General features: G+C 39.3%; 1 protein-coding gene across 1 annotated transcript in view; it reads left to right on the forward strand.

Annotated features, from left to right (window-relative positions):
- Positions 1–19,164, forward strand: part of LOC139945262 (uncharacterized) — a 37,894-nt gene extending 18,730 nt beyond the window's left edge. Inside the window, exons 16-27 of the mRNA XM_071942593.1 lie at positions 1,444–1,815; positions 2,627–2,761; positions 4,677–5,033; positions 5,811–5,918; positions 6,907–7,152; positions 9,173–9,299; positions 9,473–9,544; positions 10,979–11,050; positions 13,262–13,333; positions 14,182–14,253; positions 16,396–16,488; positions 17,997–19,164. Of these exons, the coding sequence (XP_071798694.1) occupies positions 1,444–1,815; positions 2,627–2,761; positions 4,677–5,033; positions 5,811–5,918; positions 6,907–7,152; positions 9,173–9,299; positions 9,473–9,544; positions 10,979–11,050; positions 13,262–13,333; positions 14,182–14,253; positions 16,396–16,488; positions 17,997–19,164 (2,894 nt within the window). The remainder of the gene's footprint in view (positions 1–1,443; positions 1,816–2,626; positions 2,762–4,676; positions 5,034–5,810; positions 5,919–6,906; positions 7,153–9,172; positions 9,300–9,472; positions 9,545–10,978; positions 11,051–13,261; positions 13,334–14,181; positions 14,254–16,395; positions 16,489–17,996) is intronic.
- Positions 19,165–20,835: the final 1,671 nt, after the last annotated feature.

The raw sequence follows: 20,835 nt of genomic DNA on the forward strand, positions 1-20,835 counted from the left end.
GTATTGAAACAGTATAGTACTGGGCCGTAAAACTTGAGAACTTTAAATATTACTTGTCCATTCCTAGGCTCCTTTGGTTTTAAAATGAGTTTGAGGAAATGAGAGTTTATTGGCTTTATTGGAAATTGTATACATGAACAAATATGGACTAGAATAATATTAAAGGCAGTGGACACTATTGGTAATTACTCAAAATAAGTATTAGCATATAACCTTTCTTGGTGACGAGTATTTGGGAGAGGTTGATGGTATAAAACATTGTGAGAAACGGCTCCCTCTGAAGTGCCATATAGTTTTCGAGAAAGAAGTAATTTTCGACGAATTTGATTTCGAGACCTCAGATTTAGAACTTGAGGTCTCGAAATCAACCATCTAAACGCACACAACTTCGTGTGACAAGGATGTTTTTTTCTTTCATTATTATCTCGCAATTTCGATGACCGATTGAGCTCAAATTTTCACAGGTTTGTTATTTTATGCATATATTGAGATACAGCAAGTGAGAAGACGGGTCTTTGACAAGTACCAATAGTGTCCACTGCCTTTAACTACAACTTTTATGAAGTGAGTTTTTAGCTTTTTAAACAAAAACACAAGTAATTTTTTAAATTAATTGTATTGAAATAAAATCAAAGCTGTAGGTTAAGAATGCTGATTAAGCGTTAAAAAATGTTGTTGTTTACCCTTAAACGCCTTTATAATGTGCGACCACTAAACAATTACAGCGTGATGCAGTTCATAAACCTGATGCTTCGCCGTTTTCCAGCCACCATCTTAAAGAAGTAAACGGATGAAGGAAAGCACAGGGCCAAATTTCATAGAGCAAAAAAAATCCTTGCTTAGTAAAATCAGATTACCGGCCAAGACTCCACTCAATTGTTATGCTAAGTTAGCATTAGCTAAATAGCAGTCACAAGCAATGTATATGGCATGACATTTTTGCCCGTAACATGTGTAAAATAAGCGAGCTATTTTCATGCTTAAGCAAATTTGTTCCTGAAATTTGTCCCTGATTTGTACACGCAGCGCACAGAAATCCACAATGAACAACCTCCTTTTGATTATTTGTATAACTTATAAGGCGTCCTTTTATTCATTGCCTGAAATGTATAGGACTAAAAATACGCTTAACTGGATTTATTTAATAACAACTCCCCTGTTACTATTTGAAATACTTTTAAAACTCAGTATTTTACTGAGTTTTAAAAACATTTCAAATAGTGACAGTGACGACAACATTAAATCTGTAAAGATATGCATATATGCTTATATAAGAAGAAACTATATACAAATAGTAAACTTGCGGGTACAACCATGTGTAAATCTCTTAGGGTGAATGTTGGCTCTGAAAGAGCCGGTTTGGTCTCGACGTTTCGAACAGTATACTCTGCTCGTCTTCAGGAGAATGTCGCTTAGATAATAATGCATCTTTATCATTCACAGTGCCATGTGGGAAAACTGAAATTGTGCTGCAGAACGGAACCCAAACTTCGTCGCTCTTGTTATCACCAAATTATCCAGAGAACTATCCGAATGATCTTGCGTGCTTCTGGCTCATCACCGCCGAAGCAGACGCCGTAATTTCGTTCGAATTTCCCCTCCTTGACCTGGAGCTACACCACGACAACCTCCTCGTTGGCAACGGGGCACATGCCCCCGACGAGGCATCCACCATTGTGACGTTAACGGGCAGGCTAGGCAGCGTCCGTGTCCTGACCCAAACTTCAGAAGCCTGGGCTTATTTCCAAAGTGATGAATCCAATATTCATCCTAAACAGGGATTTTCATGCACGATATCGCAGATAAATCCGAAGTGTGAGTATTAGCAATACTGTGTATAGTAGCGTTTTCAACAGACACATGTGGTTTACCCTCTGGGGCCTTTATGGTAAAACAGCTTAACTCAGAAGTGTTGTTTCCTATATTATCATCATTTCTTTGCTAATTGAGCTGATTTTTCCTTATTCAAAGTATCAAGGGGCATACTATGTATGTGAAATATAAACACAATTTATTTTATTTTCTCCGAGAAGGGCTTCGGGCATGTTGCCTTCCCCTCTTCGGGCAGCTGTGAGAGGAAACACAATTCTATGCAACAGAGGGTGTCTTTTCTTCCATTGTTTTTTTTTTTAACTTCAATGACCATGTCAGCCAAACATTTTCACGAGTTGATTTTTGATGTACTATTGGGGGTACACAAAGTAAGGATACGTCCCTTTGACAATAACCACAATTATATTCTGCATTTAAAAGTGGAAATCAAAAAGGAGAAGAGTGTTGTGCTCACATTAATGTCGTCATATTTAACCAAAAGAATCTGCGAATAAACAAATAAAATCAACTGAAACGTCGAGTGCTTAATGATTAATACTTTTTAATTTGTTTAGGGGTTTGCAATTTTGTTACTGTTATTGTCTCTATGCATATTGTGCGCATACTGTTTATTTGTTCGTTATTGTATGCCTATGTGGTTTTAGGGTTTTCTGTATTTTTTGTAATTTTTGATTGTTAATATTTTAAGACTCGCAAGCCGAAGTGAATTTCACTGTATATGTATTTATATGTGTGACAATAAACAATTGAATTGAATTGCTTGTTATTGAGGATTTTATCTTTTGAAAAACAGCAACAGGTGTTTGTCGAAACGATGAGTTTTCCTGCAATGATACTTCAGCTGGCACTGTCTGTCTTGGCATGGAGGAATTGTGCAATGGGTACGCTACTTGTAAAGATAAGTCTGATGAGCAGAATTGTGATTACGGTGAGTTGAACAATATAATGGAATACCATCTCCTTGTGTGGGTTTGTTGTTTTTACTATTTTATTCAAGACTGTGCCAGCATTGTTAAAGGCACTGGACACTATTGGTAATTACTCAAAATAATAAAAAAAAACTCCGCTGGAATAAAGCAACAGTGAGCTGTTCATATTGAAACACATTGTGAGAACGGCTCCCTTTGAAGTAACATAGTTTTCGAGAAGGAAATCATTTTGTACTGAAATATTTTAACTTTGATTTCGAAACCTCAGAATTAGATTTTGTGGTCCCGAATCAAGCATCTGAAAGCCCACAATTTTGTGTTACAAGGGGGTATTTTCTTGTTTTTTATTAACCTCGCAACTTCGGCGACTAATTGAATTCAAATGTTCACAGGTTTGTTATTTTGTGCACAAACAAACTCTGTTGACGTTTTGCTTGAGTTCGATTGGATGCTGTGAAGATGTATTGTTTCGGTGGATGCCAAGTGACTTTACACTCTATACATGTTCTGTATTGACTTAGCCTTGCTCAAGGCAGTCGAATTATTCACTCCGAAAAAAGACCACCGCTGTATAAAAACCCACCCGTATTCACTGTGCGTAACATCGCACGACACGATGCCCCTGTACACTATCCGCATGCGGAGGCCGTCAGGCCGACAGCCTTGTAGGGTCTGTGTTGAAGCCACTGACCTCATTACTATAATAAGCGAAGAGTTCCCACGGTCAGCTCATTACCATAATGCCCGCGAAAGACGAAACATGTTTACATCACACACTACTACCACTACGGACGCATGATAGGGTCCAAAGGTCGTGATAAGGGAAGTGCGTGATTGGACGTGAAAATGAATAATTCATTTGCCTCACATCCTGTGTTGTCTGATAGGTCTGACGAAAGATATACATATTCATGGCTGCATACTAGCATATCCAAAAGCCCCCCAATTTCGTCCACTATTGGAATTTTTTCAATACAACACATTAAAACGGGAAGATACAGACCCGACAAGGCTGTCGGCCTGACGGCCTCCGCATGCGGTTAGTGGTACGAGTGCGATTACTTGTGTGAACAGTATTCGTACGATGTGACAGTGTGTATACGGGTGGGTCATGCGGTGTGATCGCACACACCATGCACAGGGTATACGGGTGGGTTTACAGCAGCGTCTTTTCGGAGCGAATAATGCGACTGCCTTGAGCAAGGCTAGTATTGACTGAACATTTTAAAATAAATTTCAGCAATGGTTGCCGCTTTCGTTCCAGTGGGTCTTCATTACGACACTAGCGACAGCCTGGTTTATGTACTTTTACCTTGTCATTTACAGTCTGATAAATAAACTTTCATCACAGAGTTTCAAGACATTTGGGTGAGCAAACTTATAGATTCTAAGACAAGAAAATAATCAATCGGAAGACAATTTCTAAATTCTACTTTAAGGCAGTGGACACTATTGGTAAGTTTTCAAAATAATTATTAGCATAAAACCTTTCTTGGTGAAGTAATAGGGAGAAACGGCACCCTTTGAAGTGCCCTAGTTTTCGAGTAAGAAGTAATTTTCGACGAATTTGATTTCGAAACCTCAGATTTAGAACTTGAGGTCTCGAAATCGTTTACCGCTCGATAGTCCGAAGGTTCAATAGTTCGAAGGTCCGTTAGTCCGAAGGTTCAATAGTTCGAAGGTCCGACAGTCCGAAGGTTCGATAGTCCGAATGGCCTGTTAGTCCGAAAATAGGATAAGGTTAAATATTCCGAAGGTTCGATAGTCCGAATTGACAATAAGGTCCGATAGTCCGAATTGACAATAAGATCCGATAGTCCGAATTGAACCCCGGTTTCATTTTTTATTGGCTTGACAACAACTGGTTCTGAAATCTCGGGCATAACAATTTTGTATGTTGTGTTTGTGTTTCAGGCAACTGTGGAGTCCAGATAATTTTTGTCTTCGAAAAGCAAATCAATTTCACTTCTCCTGCGTTTCCAAGCCCTTATCCGTTAGGCACTCTCTGCACATGGGACGTCACTTCATTTACGTCGTCCTCACTGGTCTTTAGAGTTGTGGAGTTCGCTCTCGAAGACGGATTTGATTTTGTGAGATTTTACTTCGGGGACTTCCCTGCTATAACGGACGTGTTCGTACTTACTGGTACAGATATCAAGATTAGGAGGCTTGTCTTTAAAGGCTCTGTCCGGGTAACCTTCAGCAGTGACCTGTCGGGGGCTCATCGGGGATTCTTCTTCTTGGTACATCATCTCGATGTAGATAAGGAAGGTAAGCTGTTTGAGGTGTCAAAGCCTAAGGGGTGTTGAGCCAACCTCGCTACCATGGGCAGCGCGCCGTATCCGCTAGCTCTGCGTACGTGTATTCCAGGAGTGCGTTTTGGCGACCCCAACCAAAGCTTAACCAACTCAACAAGTCGGTTACCGGTTGGTCTGAACAGCATCGTCAACGCTCAACCGATAACCAATGTTTCTGGTTGGTGTCGCCAAAACGCACTCCAGGGGTTATGATCGAGCAAGGCGTGCTGGGAAAAAATGGCGCGGCGAGATCGATCACCCATAGGAACGAGGTTTGTGCTGAGCATATGAAATTCCCGTGGAAAACATCTAATCGGTTCCTGATGAAGTGATGTCAATGTCAAAATAGTAAGAAAGCAAATGGTATCATTTGGTGGTTTTTATTAGTTACAGATTGCAATGTGGGTGTTTTGATTGTGAAAATGCATACCAATGGCTCTGGTAATTCAAGTTTGAAGTGGCAAACCTGTTGTTAGTTATGGGTTCACATGAAAACTGATGTCAATGTCAAAAACAGTAAACAAGAAAACAACTTGTGACTAATTCGTGTTATTGATTAGTAACAGATTGCAATGCGGCTTATAACTTTAATTGTGAACACGACATTCCCGACGTTGCCCTATAGTCAAAAACGCAAGGTTTAAATGGCAAACTTTTAATCAGTTACTGATTTACACGGAAACTGACGCCAATGTCAAATCAGTAAAAAAAAAGTATAACAATATTGTTGAGTATTACGTATGAGTTACAGATTGCGATGTGGACGACTTTGATTGTGGTAATGGGATCTGCATCGACCCGACCGCCAAATGCAACGGTTTCAACGATTGCCGAAATAACCGAGACGAGTATGATTGCGGTAGGCCATTGAAACATTTCACTTAAAGACAGTATTGGTAATTAATATATATAGAAATGTGTTTTTTGCGTAAAAATTTACTTTGTAACAAGCAATGTAGTAGTGCAACACATTGTATCAAACGGCTCCCTCCGTGAAGTAGTTTTTAAGAAAGAGGACATTTTGTTTTCATTCAAATATAAAAATAAAACTCATCTGAAGCCTTTTATTATGCATTTGATAGCACACGCACAAGGAATGTTTGTTCTTCCATTATTCTATTGCGAAATCGGTGACCATTATTGAGACCAACATTTTTCAGGTTTGTTCATTAATTATGCATACATTGGGATAAGCTGAAGTGAGAATACTGGTTCTTTGACAATTACCAAATGTGTCCGGTGCCTTATTAAACTCAAACTAGATTCAGTGTAGGTTGCAGAGAGATATGATCTAGAGTAAAGATGGATTAGACATTAGTTTTGTTATTTTCCTTATTTAAAAAAGTGTTACATTTCACACCAGCAAAACACTTCAAAAAGCTTACCAAAAGTGCAATTCACAAAATAGAACTTTGACTGAGCAATACAAATGAATAAAAAATAAAATAATTAAAAAAATACTAGCCTGTGTTCTCATAATTTTTTGGGGCAGGTAGAACACTCCGAAAATTACTCCCACCACGAAATCTGGAAATGTTAAAATAATAAAACATTGTTGGAAACGACTCCCCTTTTTGAGAAATGTATAGTTTAAGAAAGAAAAAAAACCTGAACATTTTTAATAAAAGAAAGCTCGGGTCATATGAAGCCTTTCTCAGACATCTGAAAGCACTCATTTTGATGAAATGAGGGTGTTTCTTTCATTATTTTCTTTCTTGCAATTTTGATGACCAATTAGGCCCACTTTCCATAGGTTTAAAATTAATAATATGTTGGGATCACCAAGTGAGGATATTGGTCTTTTGTAATCACCAAAAACAGTATTCCCTGCCTTTTCAATCTATCAGATGATGTCGTGTGTCCCGATGCATACAAGTGTGACAGGCTTTTGTCTTCGTCCGTAATGTTATCACCCGGAACATCCTTGCCGTCGACACCGAGTTCCAGTTTAGACAGCAGTAATAGTTTACTGTTCTCACCATCCCCGTCGCCATCACCAGATGGTTACATCAGCAGCTCTCGATGCGTGTCTGTAGCGAAGGTCTGCGATGGCAATTTCGATTGCCCTGCCATGGACGATGAAACTGAATGCGGTAAGACATAGCATCAATGTAGACAAGTATACGAGTACTTTGGCCCAAAGGGTCAGGGTACTTTTTGTAGGACACAAAACACAATGTCCACAGATTTATAATAAAGGCAGTGGACACTATTGGTAATTGTCAAAGACTAGCCTTCACAGTTGGTGTATCTCAACATAAGCATAAAATAACAAACCTGTGCAAATTTGAGCTCAATCGGTCATCGAACTTGCGAGATAATAATGAAAGAAAAAAAACACCCTTGTCGCACGAAGTTGTATGCGTTTAGATGGTTGATTTCAAGACCTCAAGTTCTAAATCTGAGGTCTCGAAATCAAATTCGTGGAAAATTACTTCTTTCTCGAAAACTATGGCACTTCAGAGGGAGCCGTTTCTCACAATGTTTTATACCATCAACCTCTCCCCATTACTTGTTACCAAGTAGGGTTTTATGCCAATAATTATTTTGAGTAATTACCAATAGTGTCCACTGCCTTTAAACAGCTACTTGAGCGGAATGTTTTTTAACGGAACTTCTATTTTAACTTGTTGTAACACGTTTGTTCACCATTTAAATGTAATTTTGATATGTGTACACCTCTTATTTTTCCGTAATTTTCGATTAAAAAATCAGGCCCCAACCTCAAGGTTTTGAAAAACTAAACACACTTCTACCGTTGACGGTGCACGTCAAAAGGACAATGCTTTGACGTCATGTCTGGAAGTTTGCTTTGTTATACCTCCACGCTACAACAAAGCGGCTATACAAATTGGAGCTCCTAACTATGACGTAACATGAGTGATTACGTAACGGAGCTTTTCGCGAATCTTTCAGAAAAGCCCTGGATAAGGGTATACAAAATGATTTTTTTTTACACAATTAAAATATATTTATAGTCATGTGACTCGATATCCTTATTGATTGAAAACATTCTAAATGAAATCCACGACTCCATTAATTTCGTTTAAGCAGGTCTCTCACACAGTTTGCAGATAATGGTGTTAGAAAGCTGAATTGAAAAATAACTTGCTGAGGTTCTGTAGTTTTTGGGAAATGAGTAAAACAAGTCACACACAAAAATAGTGTTGTCTCATGAGACGAACATTATTTCAGCATGTAAAGCGTATTAATTTTGTAAAATTGTTTTGCTCAGGTCTCAAAAATTACAGCACCTCATTAAGTAATATTTTAAAGTAACATTTCTACTTTTATCCTCAAACGGTATAAGTTTAAGTAGGTAAATCTGTGTACCAAGACTCTTTAAAGCAGAAAGTTTTTATCATCTTTTTTGTTTTTTACCCGTGTCACTACGTGTGTTTAGCACTGTACATTCAGTATACTTTCCCGGGTTCTGTGAAAAGAATCATAGGCATATAACTCGGGTTGGATTCAAACCAACGACTTCTGCCATTCTAAAGCATTAATAATAATAATAATAATAATCGTATTTATAACGCACCTTTTGCCAAAGGACACAAAGCGCCATAAATTATTACTGCAAGGAGTTGGGCGAATTTTGAGCTGTAAGACCTAATCCCTAAGCACCTTGTAATGGTTTACAAGGTGCTGTGGTGCAATATGCTGCCAATCCAGCCAGGAACACCGGGGCGAACCCCTTCTCTTTCGATAAGTGCACTAGGTTCTTTTACATGCGTTTACACAACACATGGGACCAACGGCTTTACGTCCCATCCGAAGGACGAAGCAATGGTTATGAGTCACGGCTGGGGATTCGAACCCACACAGTGCTTTACATATATGATTGTACATTTGAAGCCAATCGAAATACCACATGATATTTACCATAAACTGAATCGATGTAAATGTTTGACTATTCAATGTCTCAAATTTACTCCTTGAGATATGACGTCAAAAGATAAAACAGCTCTCTCACAGTGGTCAAAGGCAGACCTACCATTGGTTGAGAGTTGTCTGTGGCGCATGGCCGCTACTGGCATGTGTCCATTGTTTGATCTATATTATGTCTCTTGTATTGTACTTGGTTTTTCTTCTCTTTTCGTTCTGCCGTAGATGTGAAAAAGTGTCCTGCTGATTGCGAATGTAACTACCGGGAGGGTGAGTTGAACGTCACATGCGCAAATGGATGGAACAGCAACAGCACACTTTTGTCAGGAATCGCCGTGACCACAAAGTTGTTGTAAGTAGATGAAGGGTCGCGTGGTCCATCCAGAAGTGTAGCACTTTAAGGCCGTTTTTCAGCATCCCTGCGCTTTGTTATATAGTTTTTGTTTATATTATTATTATTAATATTAATTAATACTATTGTTTTATGAAACACAATGCTTTTCCCCCTATTTTATTTTCATAAAGGCAACTATCTGGAGTAAACATCTTTTCGCTTGAACCAGGAACTTTTAAGGCATTGAGGAACCTCAAAGTGCTGTAAGTGTTTAAAACAAATTAATGTTAACTCATTTTTACAGAGCTCCTTAACCTTGCATGATGCCATTGCCGAGTTATTGAGATGGGTTTTTATGCAGTCAGTGCTCCACCCATTTTTTCTTCGTTAAAGGGAAGGTTCACGTTTGGTAATTAATCAAAACAAATATTATCTTAAAAACTGACCGGGTAACAAGCATTGGAGAGCTGTTGATGGTATAAAACATTGTCGGGAACGGCTCCCTCTGACCTAGCATAGATTTTGAGAAAGAGGTAATTTATCACTAAAATAATTAAAGACTTCTAGCTAGAAGTCATTTATTCCTATCTGAAATCACACAAATTCGTCCAACAATGGTGTTTTTTTCTCTCATCATTTTCTAGCAACTTCAATGACCAATTTAGCTCAAATTTTCACATACTTGTCATTTCATTATACACCAAGTGAGAAGACTGGTCTTTGACAATTACCAAACGTGTACCTTCCCTTTAAAGAAATAAAAGTTTCATTTTTGTTTTTGCTGAAGACTAAATCATTCACTGACCAGCTATTAAGAAATTTCCATAGGAATCGTACAGCAATTATCTTTAGCCTTGTTGTTTACAATATCGACTTCTGTTCTTCGGTATATTGGTACAATAGCTGCAAGCAGTGCCCTGGTTGTTTATTTGGAAATGAGTGGCGTGGTGTTGATAATGATAAGTCAGACCATGAAGCTCAATGTATTGCACGCTAATATAAACCAAATGTTGAAAACGGTCGTAATGTAAGCATAATATACATTTCTTAAAGGCAGTGGACACTAGTGGTAATTACTCAAAATAATGTTTGCCCTCATTGGTAATTGTCAAAGACCAATCTCCTCACTTGGTGTATCTCAACATAATGCATAAAATAACAAACCTGTGAAAATTTGAGCTCGATTGGTCGTCGGAGTTGCGAGATATTTATAAAAAAAACGTTGTCACACGAAGTTGTGTGCTTTCAGATGCTTGATTTCGAGACCTTAAATTCTAAATCTGAGGTCTCGAAATCAAATTCGTGGAAAATTACTTCTTTCTCGAAAACTACGTTACTTCAGAGGGAGTCGTTTCTCGCAATGTTTTACACTATCAATATCTCCCCAAGTGAGGTTTTATGTCAATATTTATTTGAGTAATAATTACCAATTGTATCCACTGCCTTTAAGACAATGAGGGCAAAAACGTGTCATCTGCGTACCAACTCACAGAAACAACACTTGTTGTATTGTTCTTTTAGCAAAATTATGCGTAAGTGTAAGCACGTTGTTACGTTCGCCAGAGCAATTTCTTTCTCCATACAGAGTTTTGACCTCTGGTTTCTTTTATCCTTCAGCAGCATTAATCTGTTCGCACTATTCACAAAAAAGGGGGAAACATTAAAACTATTTACCTTTCTTTCAAATGTACGTACAGGTCTTTGAAGAACAACGGTATATCTGAAATAACACAAACCACCTTCACAGGTTTGGACTCTTTATTGTGGTTGTGAGTATTACATGATACCAGCACTATAACAAACTAACTAATTTTTTTTATATTTTTTTTTATGTTTTTATTATTTTTTTACGTGTACTGTGAAACCGCAGTAAAAAGACCCGGTCAAACAGGCCCGATAACGAGAACGACAACCAGAACGATAACCAGTACGATAAAAATGCACGCCCTCGATTGGTTGAATTGCTCCACGCAGAATACGCCCACGCTCATTCAACCAATCGGGGGCGTGCATTTTTATCGTTCTCGTTTTCGTTCTCGTTATCGGGGCCTGTGTGACCGGGCCTTTACACGAATGCCCTAGTGTACTGCAGCGTAAAGTGAAGACAATTTTTCCTATTAAACTGGACATTCCGAAACCACGAGTCTCCAGCCGTGACACTTGTGTCCTTTAAGCAAGACACTTGAAACCATTGCTTCTTCCTTCGGATGGGTCGTAAAGCCGTTGGTCCCATGTGTTGTCCGAAGACGATCAACAAAATTGCTTAAAATGTAAGCGTATTGCACAGGTTAGCAAGAACATTAATCAGCCAACCTGAGCGTTCACCGTGGTTTTGCATTGTTGCTCCATACATTTTCATTAGCAGTAGGGTGCATTTTCTTGTGCTCTGAGCTTTATTAAAGGCAGTGGACACTGAATTGGTTATATGACTCAACATAATTATTATCATAACACCTTACTTGGTAACGAGTAATGGAGAGCTGTTGATAGTGTAAAACACTGTTGGAAACGGCTCCCTTTTAAGTAATGTAGTTTTCAAGAAAGAAGTTAATTTTCCACGAATTTGACTTCGAGACCTCAGATTTAGAATTTGAGGTCTCGAAATCAAGCATATGAAAGCACACAACTTCGTGTGACAGGTAGTGCTTTTCCTTTTGTTTTATCTCGCAACTTCGACGACCGATTGAGCTCAAATTTTCACAGGTTTGTTATTTTTAGATGCACCTTGTGAGAAGACTGGTCTTTGACAATTACCAATAGTGTCCATTGTCTTTAGGTAGGCCCCAAGTTTGATTTATACCCACAAATGACAATGATATATTATGTATACTCACAGCTATCATGATCAATCATGGGCAATATATTGTATTAGACAGTCGCCCTTTTTAACCTGTTGCATGTGGTGATAACGTAACAACAAGCTCTTCTAAGACGTTGAGCACCTAATAAGAAGAAATCGCTAAAAGATAAAAAAAAATATTAAAAAATAAAACTTGCAGGTACTACCATGTATTAAATCTCTGTTGTGGGAGCGTTGGCTCCGAAACCGGGATTGTCTCGGTAATTCAAACAGTTTCGAACAGTGTTTTCTGCTCGTCTTCATTCTGCATCAGACAAAATAGGCTACTGTTTGAATCTTCGAGACCACACCTGCCAGCTCTTTTCACCAGAGCCAAAACTCATACAAAAGAGATGGGTGCATTCGTTTAGCTTCCCCGCCTCGACCCCGGTCTGCCCCGGTAGGTTTGAATAGCTTTGACGGGGCTCACCTGGGTCAGCCCCTAGTGCCCTGCTTGTGGAGTGTGGAGTGTGTCACTTGGGGGTGACCTGAGGTGCATGCCGTCACCACGAGAGGGCGAGTGTGATCGTTCGATTAGCTCTTTTCAGGGGCTCACCGAGTGAGCACTGCGGGGTCGACCCAGGGAAGCTTATCAAACGCACCCAATACACGGTTGTTCCCACAAGATTACAGTACAAATATATGTTGTTAAAGTTGCTTCTTTTTTTGTTTTTCACACCACGAAAAGCTTCAAACACTACTCAAATAAATGTGTTTTTTTAATTCCCCTTGATCGCAGTTTAAAGCCATTGGACACTTTCGGTAAAGAGTATTGTCCAAAGGCCCAAACCTCGTGTATCACAACTTACATGTTTATATAAAATAACAAACCTGTGAAAATTTAGGCTCAATCGGTCATCGGAGTCGGGAGAAAATAACGGGAAAACCCACCATTGTTTCCGCACGTTTCGCCGTGTCATGACATGTGTTCACTATAAATCCGTAATTCTCGATGTCGAGAATTGATAATTGTTTTAACGTTTTCTCAAAAAGTAAAGCATTTCATGAAATAATATTTCAAGAGAAGTTTTTTTACCATTACCTTCTTTAAACCCTGTAAGTTATTTGTAAATCTGTAAAATTTTATTTTATATTTTTCTGTTCCGAAAGTGTATAATGGCTTTAATGTCTTTGTCAACAGAGATCTGTCCAACACGTCATTGATTGAGCTGCAACACTTTACATTTGTTGAAATGCGCAGCCTAAAGGGGATGTAAGTTCATGTATCTTTTTGGTATTGGATTCAAGCGATCCTCAGTAATTTCCCGAGTTATGTGATATAAATGATTGTATTCTTTATCCCCGATACAAAGCTAACATCTATTAAATATTTGCGGTGCCCGCTGCTTAAAGGCAGTGGACACTATTGGTAATTACTCAAAATAATTATTAGCATAAAACCGTACTTGGTAACGAGTAATGGGGAGAGGATGATAGTATAAGACATTGTGAGAAACTGCTCCCTCTGAAAAGACGTAGTTTTCGAGAAAGATTTCAAGACCTCAGATTTAGAACTTGAGGTCTCTAAATCAAGCATCTGAAAGCACACAACGTCGTGTGACAAGGGTATGTTTTTTCTTTCATAGTTATCTCGCAACTTCGACGACCAATTGGGCTGAAATTTTCACATGTTGGTTATTTTATGCATATGTTGAGATACACCAAGTGAGGAGACTGGTCTTTGACAATTACCAATAGTGTCCAGTGTCTTTAATCACAATATTATGATTCAAACCGCCCCTAGCCACCGGGCTGTATGTGGCTAGGTGGTCCAGTTGTAATATATCTGATCAAGCAAGCGATGGTCATGGGTACGAATCCTGGTTAAGTGACTTGTCTGTAGATTTTGTAAGAACTCGGGAAAGTACCGACTGGGGCCTCAGATCTAGAGGTGACAGAAAGGGCGTTCATTAAAGTAAATCCGCTAGTGTTGAAAGTGTTTGGTTCATTTAACTTCAGGGAATGGATAAGTTTTAAAATTGTCTTTTTTTAAAATTCTCTTCCGTTTTTTGTTTTATTGTTTGAATACTATTATTTGTGTTCTATTATTTCCTATTCTAGAACTATATTTGATGTTCCACTGGAAACAATTCGAAATTCTGCATTTTTTGGACTAAGTCAATTGGATACTTTGTGAGTATTTTATACACTTATAGTTGTACAACCAACTTCTATCTCCGAACCTTAAATGTGGATTTTATTAGTCTGTCTCCTCGTCCAAGTCTTGTTTGTCGGTGTGGCAGGAGATCCTGTCCCTCAAAGGCAAACTGCGTAACGACATTTCTTCGTATAGCGTCCTCTTTTGAATCGAGCTCCATCAGCCCTAGCCTGAACGTCTGACGTCATTCTTTGAGGCTCGTGAATAGACCTTCCTTTTGTTGATAAACAAACCGCCTTAGTTGGCGTGGTCGGCCGAATGTTAGTAAAACACTAAATCTTAAAAACAGATGTTTTAACCAATTCAGCATTTTCTGCAAACTTTCAATTAAATAAAACACCTCTCATAATTATTTGTTTTGTTTTTAACAAAATCAACAAATTTGGTTACATTGTTACAAAAAATAGCGATCTTTTCTTAATTTGCACTAACGGCTTTCCATAGTTTTCCAATCTGGGTTGGCAAAAACTCGGGCTGTGACGTTGCATAAGAGAGGTCTATAACGCCAGAGACCGGCCTCAAAAATTGCAAAACCGGCGTGTAGTTTGACCTTTGACCTCGGTCATTTCACATAATTTTTATAGATACGCAGTCAAATTCCATTGCGGACTTGAGAGCAGTGACTATTTGGGCATCTTTGGGTGCGTTCGTTTAGCTTCCCTGGGTCGACCCCGCGGTCCTCACTCGGGTGAGCCCCTGACAAGAGCTAATCGAACGATCAAACTCGCCCTCTCGTCACCACAAGAGTGCGAGTGTGATCATGCACCTCGGGTCACCCCCAAGTGACCCACTCCACAAGCAGGGCGCTGGGGGCTGACCCAGGCGAGTCCCGTGAAAGCTATACGAACGTACCGGGGCAGACCGGGGTCGACCCAGGGAAGCTAAACGAACGCACCCTTTGTCAAAGCACGTATCCAATGATATCATTGTATCCAATGGAATCACTGGATTTATAACACCCCTTGCAAGTGTTCTGCCTGCTCATTGGTTTAGAGCGCGTCACATGACATGTCTTAGTTTTTCTAGACGACGGCCGTGTGATATTGCGTCGGTTTGCCATGCGCTAGTCCGAAGACTAGCACACGGCGCCGTTCGCTAGTCCGACAGACTAGCACATGGCATGCAGTACCCAGACGTCCGTTGCGTGTACGAGGATGATAAATTAATAGTCTGTAACCATTTCGGATTGCACGACACTACATGCAACACAGTAAGTAAAAGTGTTTGCAATCTGTATTCGCGTCGTCCGTGGATTGTAGCATTCAGGTCTGTAACTTAATAATAATAGTACAGTATTTAGAAATGTTTGGGGTGTTATAAAACAAATATTGACTGCTTTTACTCGTGCAATGGTTAAAAACTATGACTCCCTCGGTGATCCCCGGAGCGTTCTATTTTCCCTCGGCTTCGCCTCGGGAAAATAGAACGCTCCGGGGATCACCTCGGGAGTCATAGTTTTAACCATAGCACTCGAAGCAGTCAATATTTGTATACTAGCGGCAGCGACCTGTCTTTATTCTTGCGGATAAAGACAGGGGCCCAGTCTACATCAGCCCATGCTAACTTTTTAATACGCTGAACATCTGACGTCACACTGAATAACGCCAGATAGGCCTACCAGCCTTAAGGTGCTTTGAAATAAGTGGTTTTTCTTTACACAAGCACCCGACAACAGCTGCAATGTTTCTTACAAGCATTACTCTTTAATTAGCCAAAAGGCGTTCATTTTGAGTGTTTCCTTCCCAGGGGTTAGTGACGAGAGGTATCAATACAGGCCTGGATTTTTTTTCCTTTTAAAGGCCAAGGCCATTTTCATTGTGAAAAGGGCACTTCCGATAGATATATGAAAGTCAACGGGAGACTTTTGAAGGGGCACCAAGGTCAAGACTGTAATTCCAGGTCTGTCGACATGGCGCACTGCCCATAGGCTGCCTGTCTTTATCCTTGCAGAAAGACGGAGGGACAGATTTGCCTATGACACTGGATCTAATGAATATAGCGCGAGTGTACAATCAAAAATGTAAAAGGAAAAACAATTTTGTTCTTAGTTTTAATCAAGCGTCGTCTGTAAATAGTTGCATTCTTCTTCTCTCTTTCCTCGTTTATTTTTTCTATAGAATTCTTGTGCGACAAGACAACAATTTACCTCAACTGAAGTTTGACCGTTATGCATTTGAAGAACTTGTAGGCCAGCCAAATCTAAAAAGTTTGTGAGTATTTTTGATAACGGGGAAACAATACAAATATAATCTAAGAAAGCAAATACAGGACCATTCAACAAGCTTATAGTCTTTCAACAAAAATGTAACAAGCGTGGTGTTACCTTTCCCCCCCCCCCCCCAAAAAAAAGGAGACGACGGAATTGAGTTGAAGATATTTTTACAAGATCTGCAAAGGATAAAAGCGTCATTGTTTAATTTAAAGGCACTGGACACTTTGCGTATTCAAAATAAATGTTAACATAAAAACTTACTTTGTAACAAACAATGGAGAGCTGTGGATAATATAAAACAATGTGAGAAACGGCTCGCTCGCTCCGAGGTAACTTAATTTTCGAGAAAGAAGTAATTTTCCACTAAAATAATTGTTTAGATTTGATTTCGAGACCCGAATGCAACTATCTGAGAGCACACATCTTCGTGTGACCAGGGCGTTTTTCCTTCAGAATCCTCGCCCCTTCTACGACCATTGAGTTCAAAGTTTCACAGGTTTGTTATTTTGTGCATAATGTTGAGATACACCAAGTGGGAAGACTGAACTTTGTCAACTACAAAAGGTGTCCAGTCTGTAAACATTGATGAATTTAACAGCCAAATACTTCCAGTGGATAAGCATTGTAGAAACCAATTGTATAATTGAGTCATTGTCCCGTCCCGTCTAAGTGTTTTTGCAGGTTATGAAGACCTTAACATTTTTTTTTTTCAACAAACACCTGCAAAGAAGAGTCATAATAAATTTGAAAAAAAAGTTTATATGAAAGTGTTATAAATGAGCTGGTTTTGGGTTGTTACAACCAAAATTTAGGACAACGTGTATACATGCTGAACATTGTGTGCATTGTTTTTCAACATTTTCTGGGTCAAACCCAAATTTCCACGGGTTTAGTATTACATATACACAACAAACATGGACACTGTATGCGACTAAATTGTAAGCTTTACCAATCCTGTAAAAATTCCTGTATTAAAATTGTTTACTTCAAGATTATTGCCCCAATTGGGTCTACATGAACGTTGTTTACTATTTGAGGGGATGGCGTAGTCGATATATAGCACGTCCAGTCACAGTGCCAGTCCGATAAGGAACCATTTTGTATAAGAGGAGACCAAGGAATCAACACCCAAACACACTCACACAATACACACCAGTCAAAAAAATTGTTATAATTGTGATAAATTTGTAAAGCCTTCTTGCTTTTGACTCGAACTCCGATTTGTGTGGCCTCTCGGGCGTATGCATTGGGTTACCACTGATGACGAAAGTGGCGCGATATGACACAGGGGATGCGGGTGGTGTCGCCAACATAGCCGTTGAAATACCGAACGCTGCTGGCAGAAGTCATAAGCCAATCATTCTTCTAAAAGTTGTCACGAATCATACGATAGGTGGCTATTGTTGTGCCATTTGGTTGTGACCTCATACCACTTTTGGTCTAACGATTAAAAATTCGGGTGATTTCTAATTTCAATGAAACGAGTTTGTGAATTGTTTTCCATAGGTACGTAGATGATCATCGTATTTGCTGTTTCTTCAAAGATGAAAACGTTGAATGCAAGACGCTAGAACCGGAACCTCCCTTGTTCATGTGCAGCAATCTCATGCCAAACCTTGTCTTAAAAATCTTCATGTGGATCTTGGGGATAAGCGCCCTCGTCGGCAACATATTTGTCATGATCTGGAGATGCCGTGAGGAGACGGAAGGTCGAGACAGTCGGAAAGTTCACTCGCTTCTTGTGTTTAACCTAGCCGCCTCCGATTCTCTTATGGGCTTGTACATGATGATCATTGCAGTTGCTGATGTGCATTTTGGTAACACTTATTTTGAGAAATCTTCGGAGTGGCAAACAAGTGTCCCTTGCAGGTTAGCTGGCTTTATTTCCATTGTTGCGAGCGAAGCTTCGGTATTTTTCTTGACTCTGATTAGCATTGAACGATTCCTAGCCATCGTGTATCCTTTTAGCAGCAGACACATTCGCCCCAAGATGGGTCGCATTATTTCCGCTTTGATATGGATTTGCACCCTGATTGTCGGCGTGGTTCCCACCATACTTGCTTTTGATTCGAGCTCAGATTTGTATGGCCTCTCTGACGTATGCATTGGGTTACCACTGATGACGAAAGTGGCGCGATATGAGACAAGAAGCCAGACAATTGATGCGGGTGGAGTCGCCAACATAACCGTTGAAATACCATACGCTGCTGAATATCGCGCCTCTTGGTTTTTCTCTATCGCGCTTTTTCTTGGCGTCAACCTGCTCTGTTTCGCTGTGATTCTCATATGCTATATTTCCATATTTGTCAGCGTCAAGATGTCAATGAAGCGAGTTCGACGTCACAAAAGTAGAGACGATGAAGTTCGCATGGCAATCAAAATGGCGGCAATAGTCATGACTGATTTCATATGTTGGACACCAGTGATAGTCATGGGTATCCTGTCTCAAAGTCGCATCGTGGAGATACCACCCGAAACCTACGCCTGGGTTGTCGTCTTCATCCTTCCCATAAACTCCTCCCTCAATCCTTACCTCTACACCATTGCGGATCTTTGCTCCAAGCGTCGACGTTTTGCCTCAACCCAGAAGAAGGACACCTCCAACGAAAACAAAAATAGCAACTCCACCATGAATACTGTTTTTACTATTGATGTTGCGAGCAAACAGGAGTAACTTATTGTTCAATATTAATATAAATATAAATGCACAATTAATTATAGCCTCTATGTTAACCTGCCATTGATCGGATCTCGATGCTTGGCATTAACCTTTTGTGCTTAGCCGAAATAAGCAGCTCAGGATAACAGTCACAGATTGTATAACATAAATTATTGTTGTTTGGCTGGTAACCTTAAAGGAACACGTTGCCTTGGATCGGACGAGTTGGTATATAAAAAACGTTTGTTTTGAAATGCATATGGTTAGAAAGATGTTTTAAAAGTAGAATATAATGATCCACACAAGTATCACTCAAAATTGCACAGTTTTCTTTTTACTTTACAAACTAACACGGTCGGCTATTATGGAAGTCAAAAAATTGTCTCCCATAAATGGCCGACCGTGTTAGTCGACGAGTTAAAGGCAGTGGACACTATTGGTAATATTGTCAAAGACTAGCCTTCACAGTTGGTGTATCTCAACACATGCATAAAATAACAAACCTGTGAAAATTTGAGCTCAATCGGTCATCGAACTTGCGAGATAATCATGAACGTGTTCCTTTAATTTGGTAAGCAAACCCTCGTTGTGCTTAGCTACTTCTGAAGGTGTATAATGGAGCTGCTTTTACAAATTTTAAAAATGAGTTTGGTTTAATTAAAGTAGCGTCAGTAAGACATCGTAGAACTTTGTACCATTCATAAATGCAGAGCCCCCTTTCAATTCTTGTAGTGTTTGGTACAAATATTTTATTATATCCATAACCAATAGTCTTTTTTATGCAATAATATGACCATTATGTATCGATGGTTTCTTGCTTAACTATTGACTGTTTTTACATGTATCTACATTTTGTCAAATAGTTTTAGAGGACCTACACAACAGTGGCCTTTTGATAGGTCACAATAAACCTTTAAAGCCATATACCCTTTCGGTACAGGAAAAAAAAGTTCGCAGATTTACAAATAATTTACAGGGTTTACAGAAGGTAATGGTGAAAGACTTCTCATGAAAATTGTTACATGAAATGCTTTACTTTTTGAGAAAACATTAAAGCAATATAAATTCTCGTTAGCGAGAATTACGGATTTATTTTAAACACATGTCATGACACGGCAAAACGGGCGGAAACAAGAATGGGTTTTCCCGTTATTTTCTCCCGACTCCGATGACCGATTGAACCTAAATTCTCACAGGTTTGTTATTTTATATATTAGTTGTGATACACGAAGTGTGGGACTTGGACAATACTGTTTACCGAAAGTGTATAATGGCTTTAAGTTATTTTCTTCGGAAGTACTCATTAAGGGGAAGGCATTCGTTTGGAAATTATTGGTTAAAGAAGCCTACAGAGCTTTCAGTAGTATAAAGCATTTTTTTAAGAGAAATTTTACTTCAAATTATTGTGGTTTTTGTAAAAAGAAATCAGTTGAGAAGCGGTACTATCGTAACGCTTCTCAGATTGTGTATTCCAAGGATTATTTTTCAGCGTGATATCTCCTGAAAAACGCGACCACTTGTAAGTTTTATTGTATATACCGTAGGTCTAGTGTTAAAACACTCGAACGGTTCCAAAAACCATAGGTTATTTTATGCTTATTTGTCATCTTATTTTGTTCGATAGTAGCAGTGGTAGGCCTACATCCGTCTCGAAAGGCGATGGACTTGTAACTGGGGGACATTGTT

Source organism: Asterias amurensis, chromosome 12 (genome assembly GCF_032118995.1).
Source record: "Asterias amurensis chromosome 12, ASM3211899v1".
Taxonomy (NCBI): domain Eukaryota; kingdom Metazoa; phylum Echinodermata; class Asteroidea; order Forcipulatida; family Asteriidae; genus Asterias; species Asterias amurensis.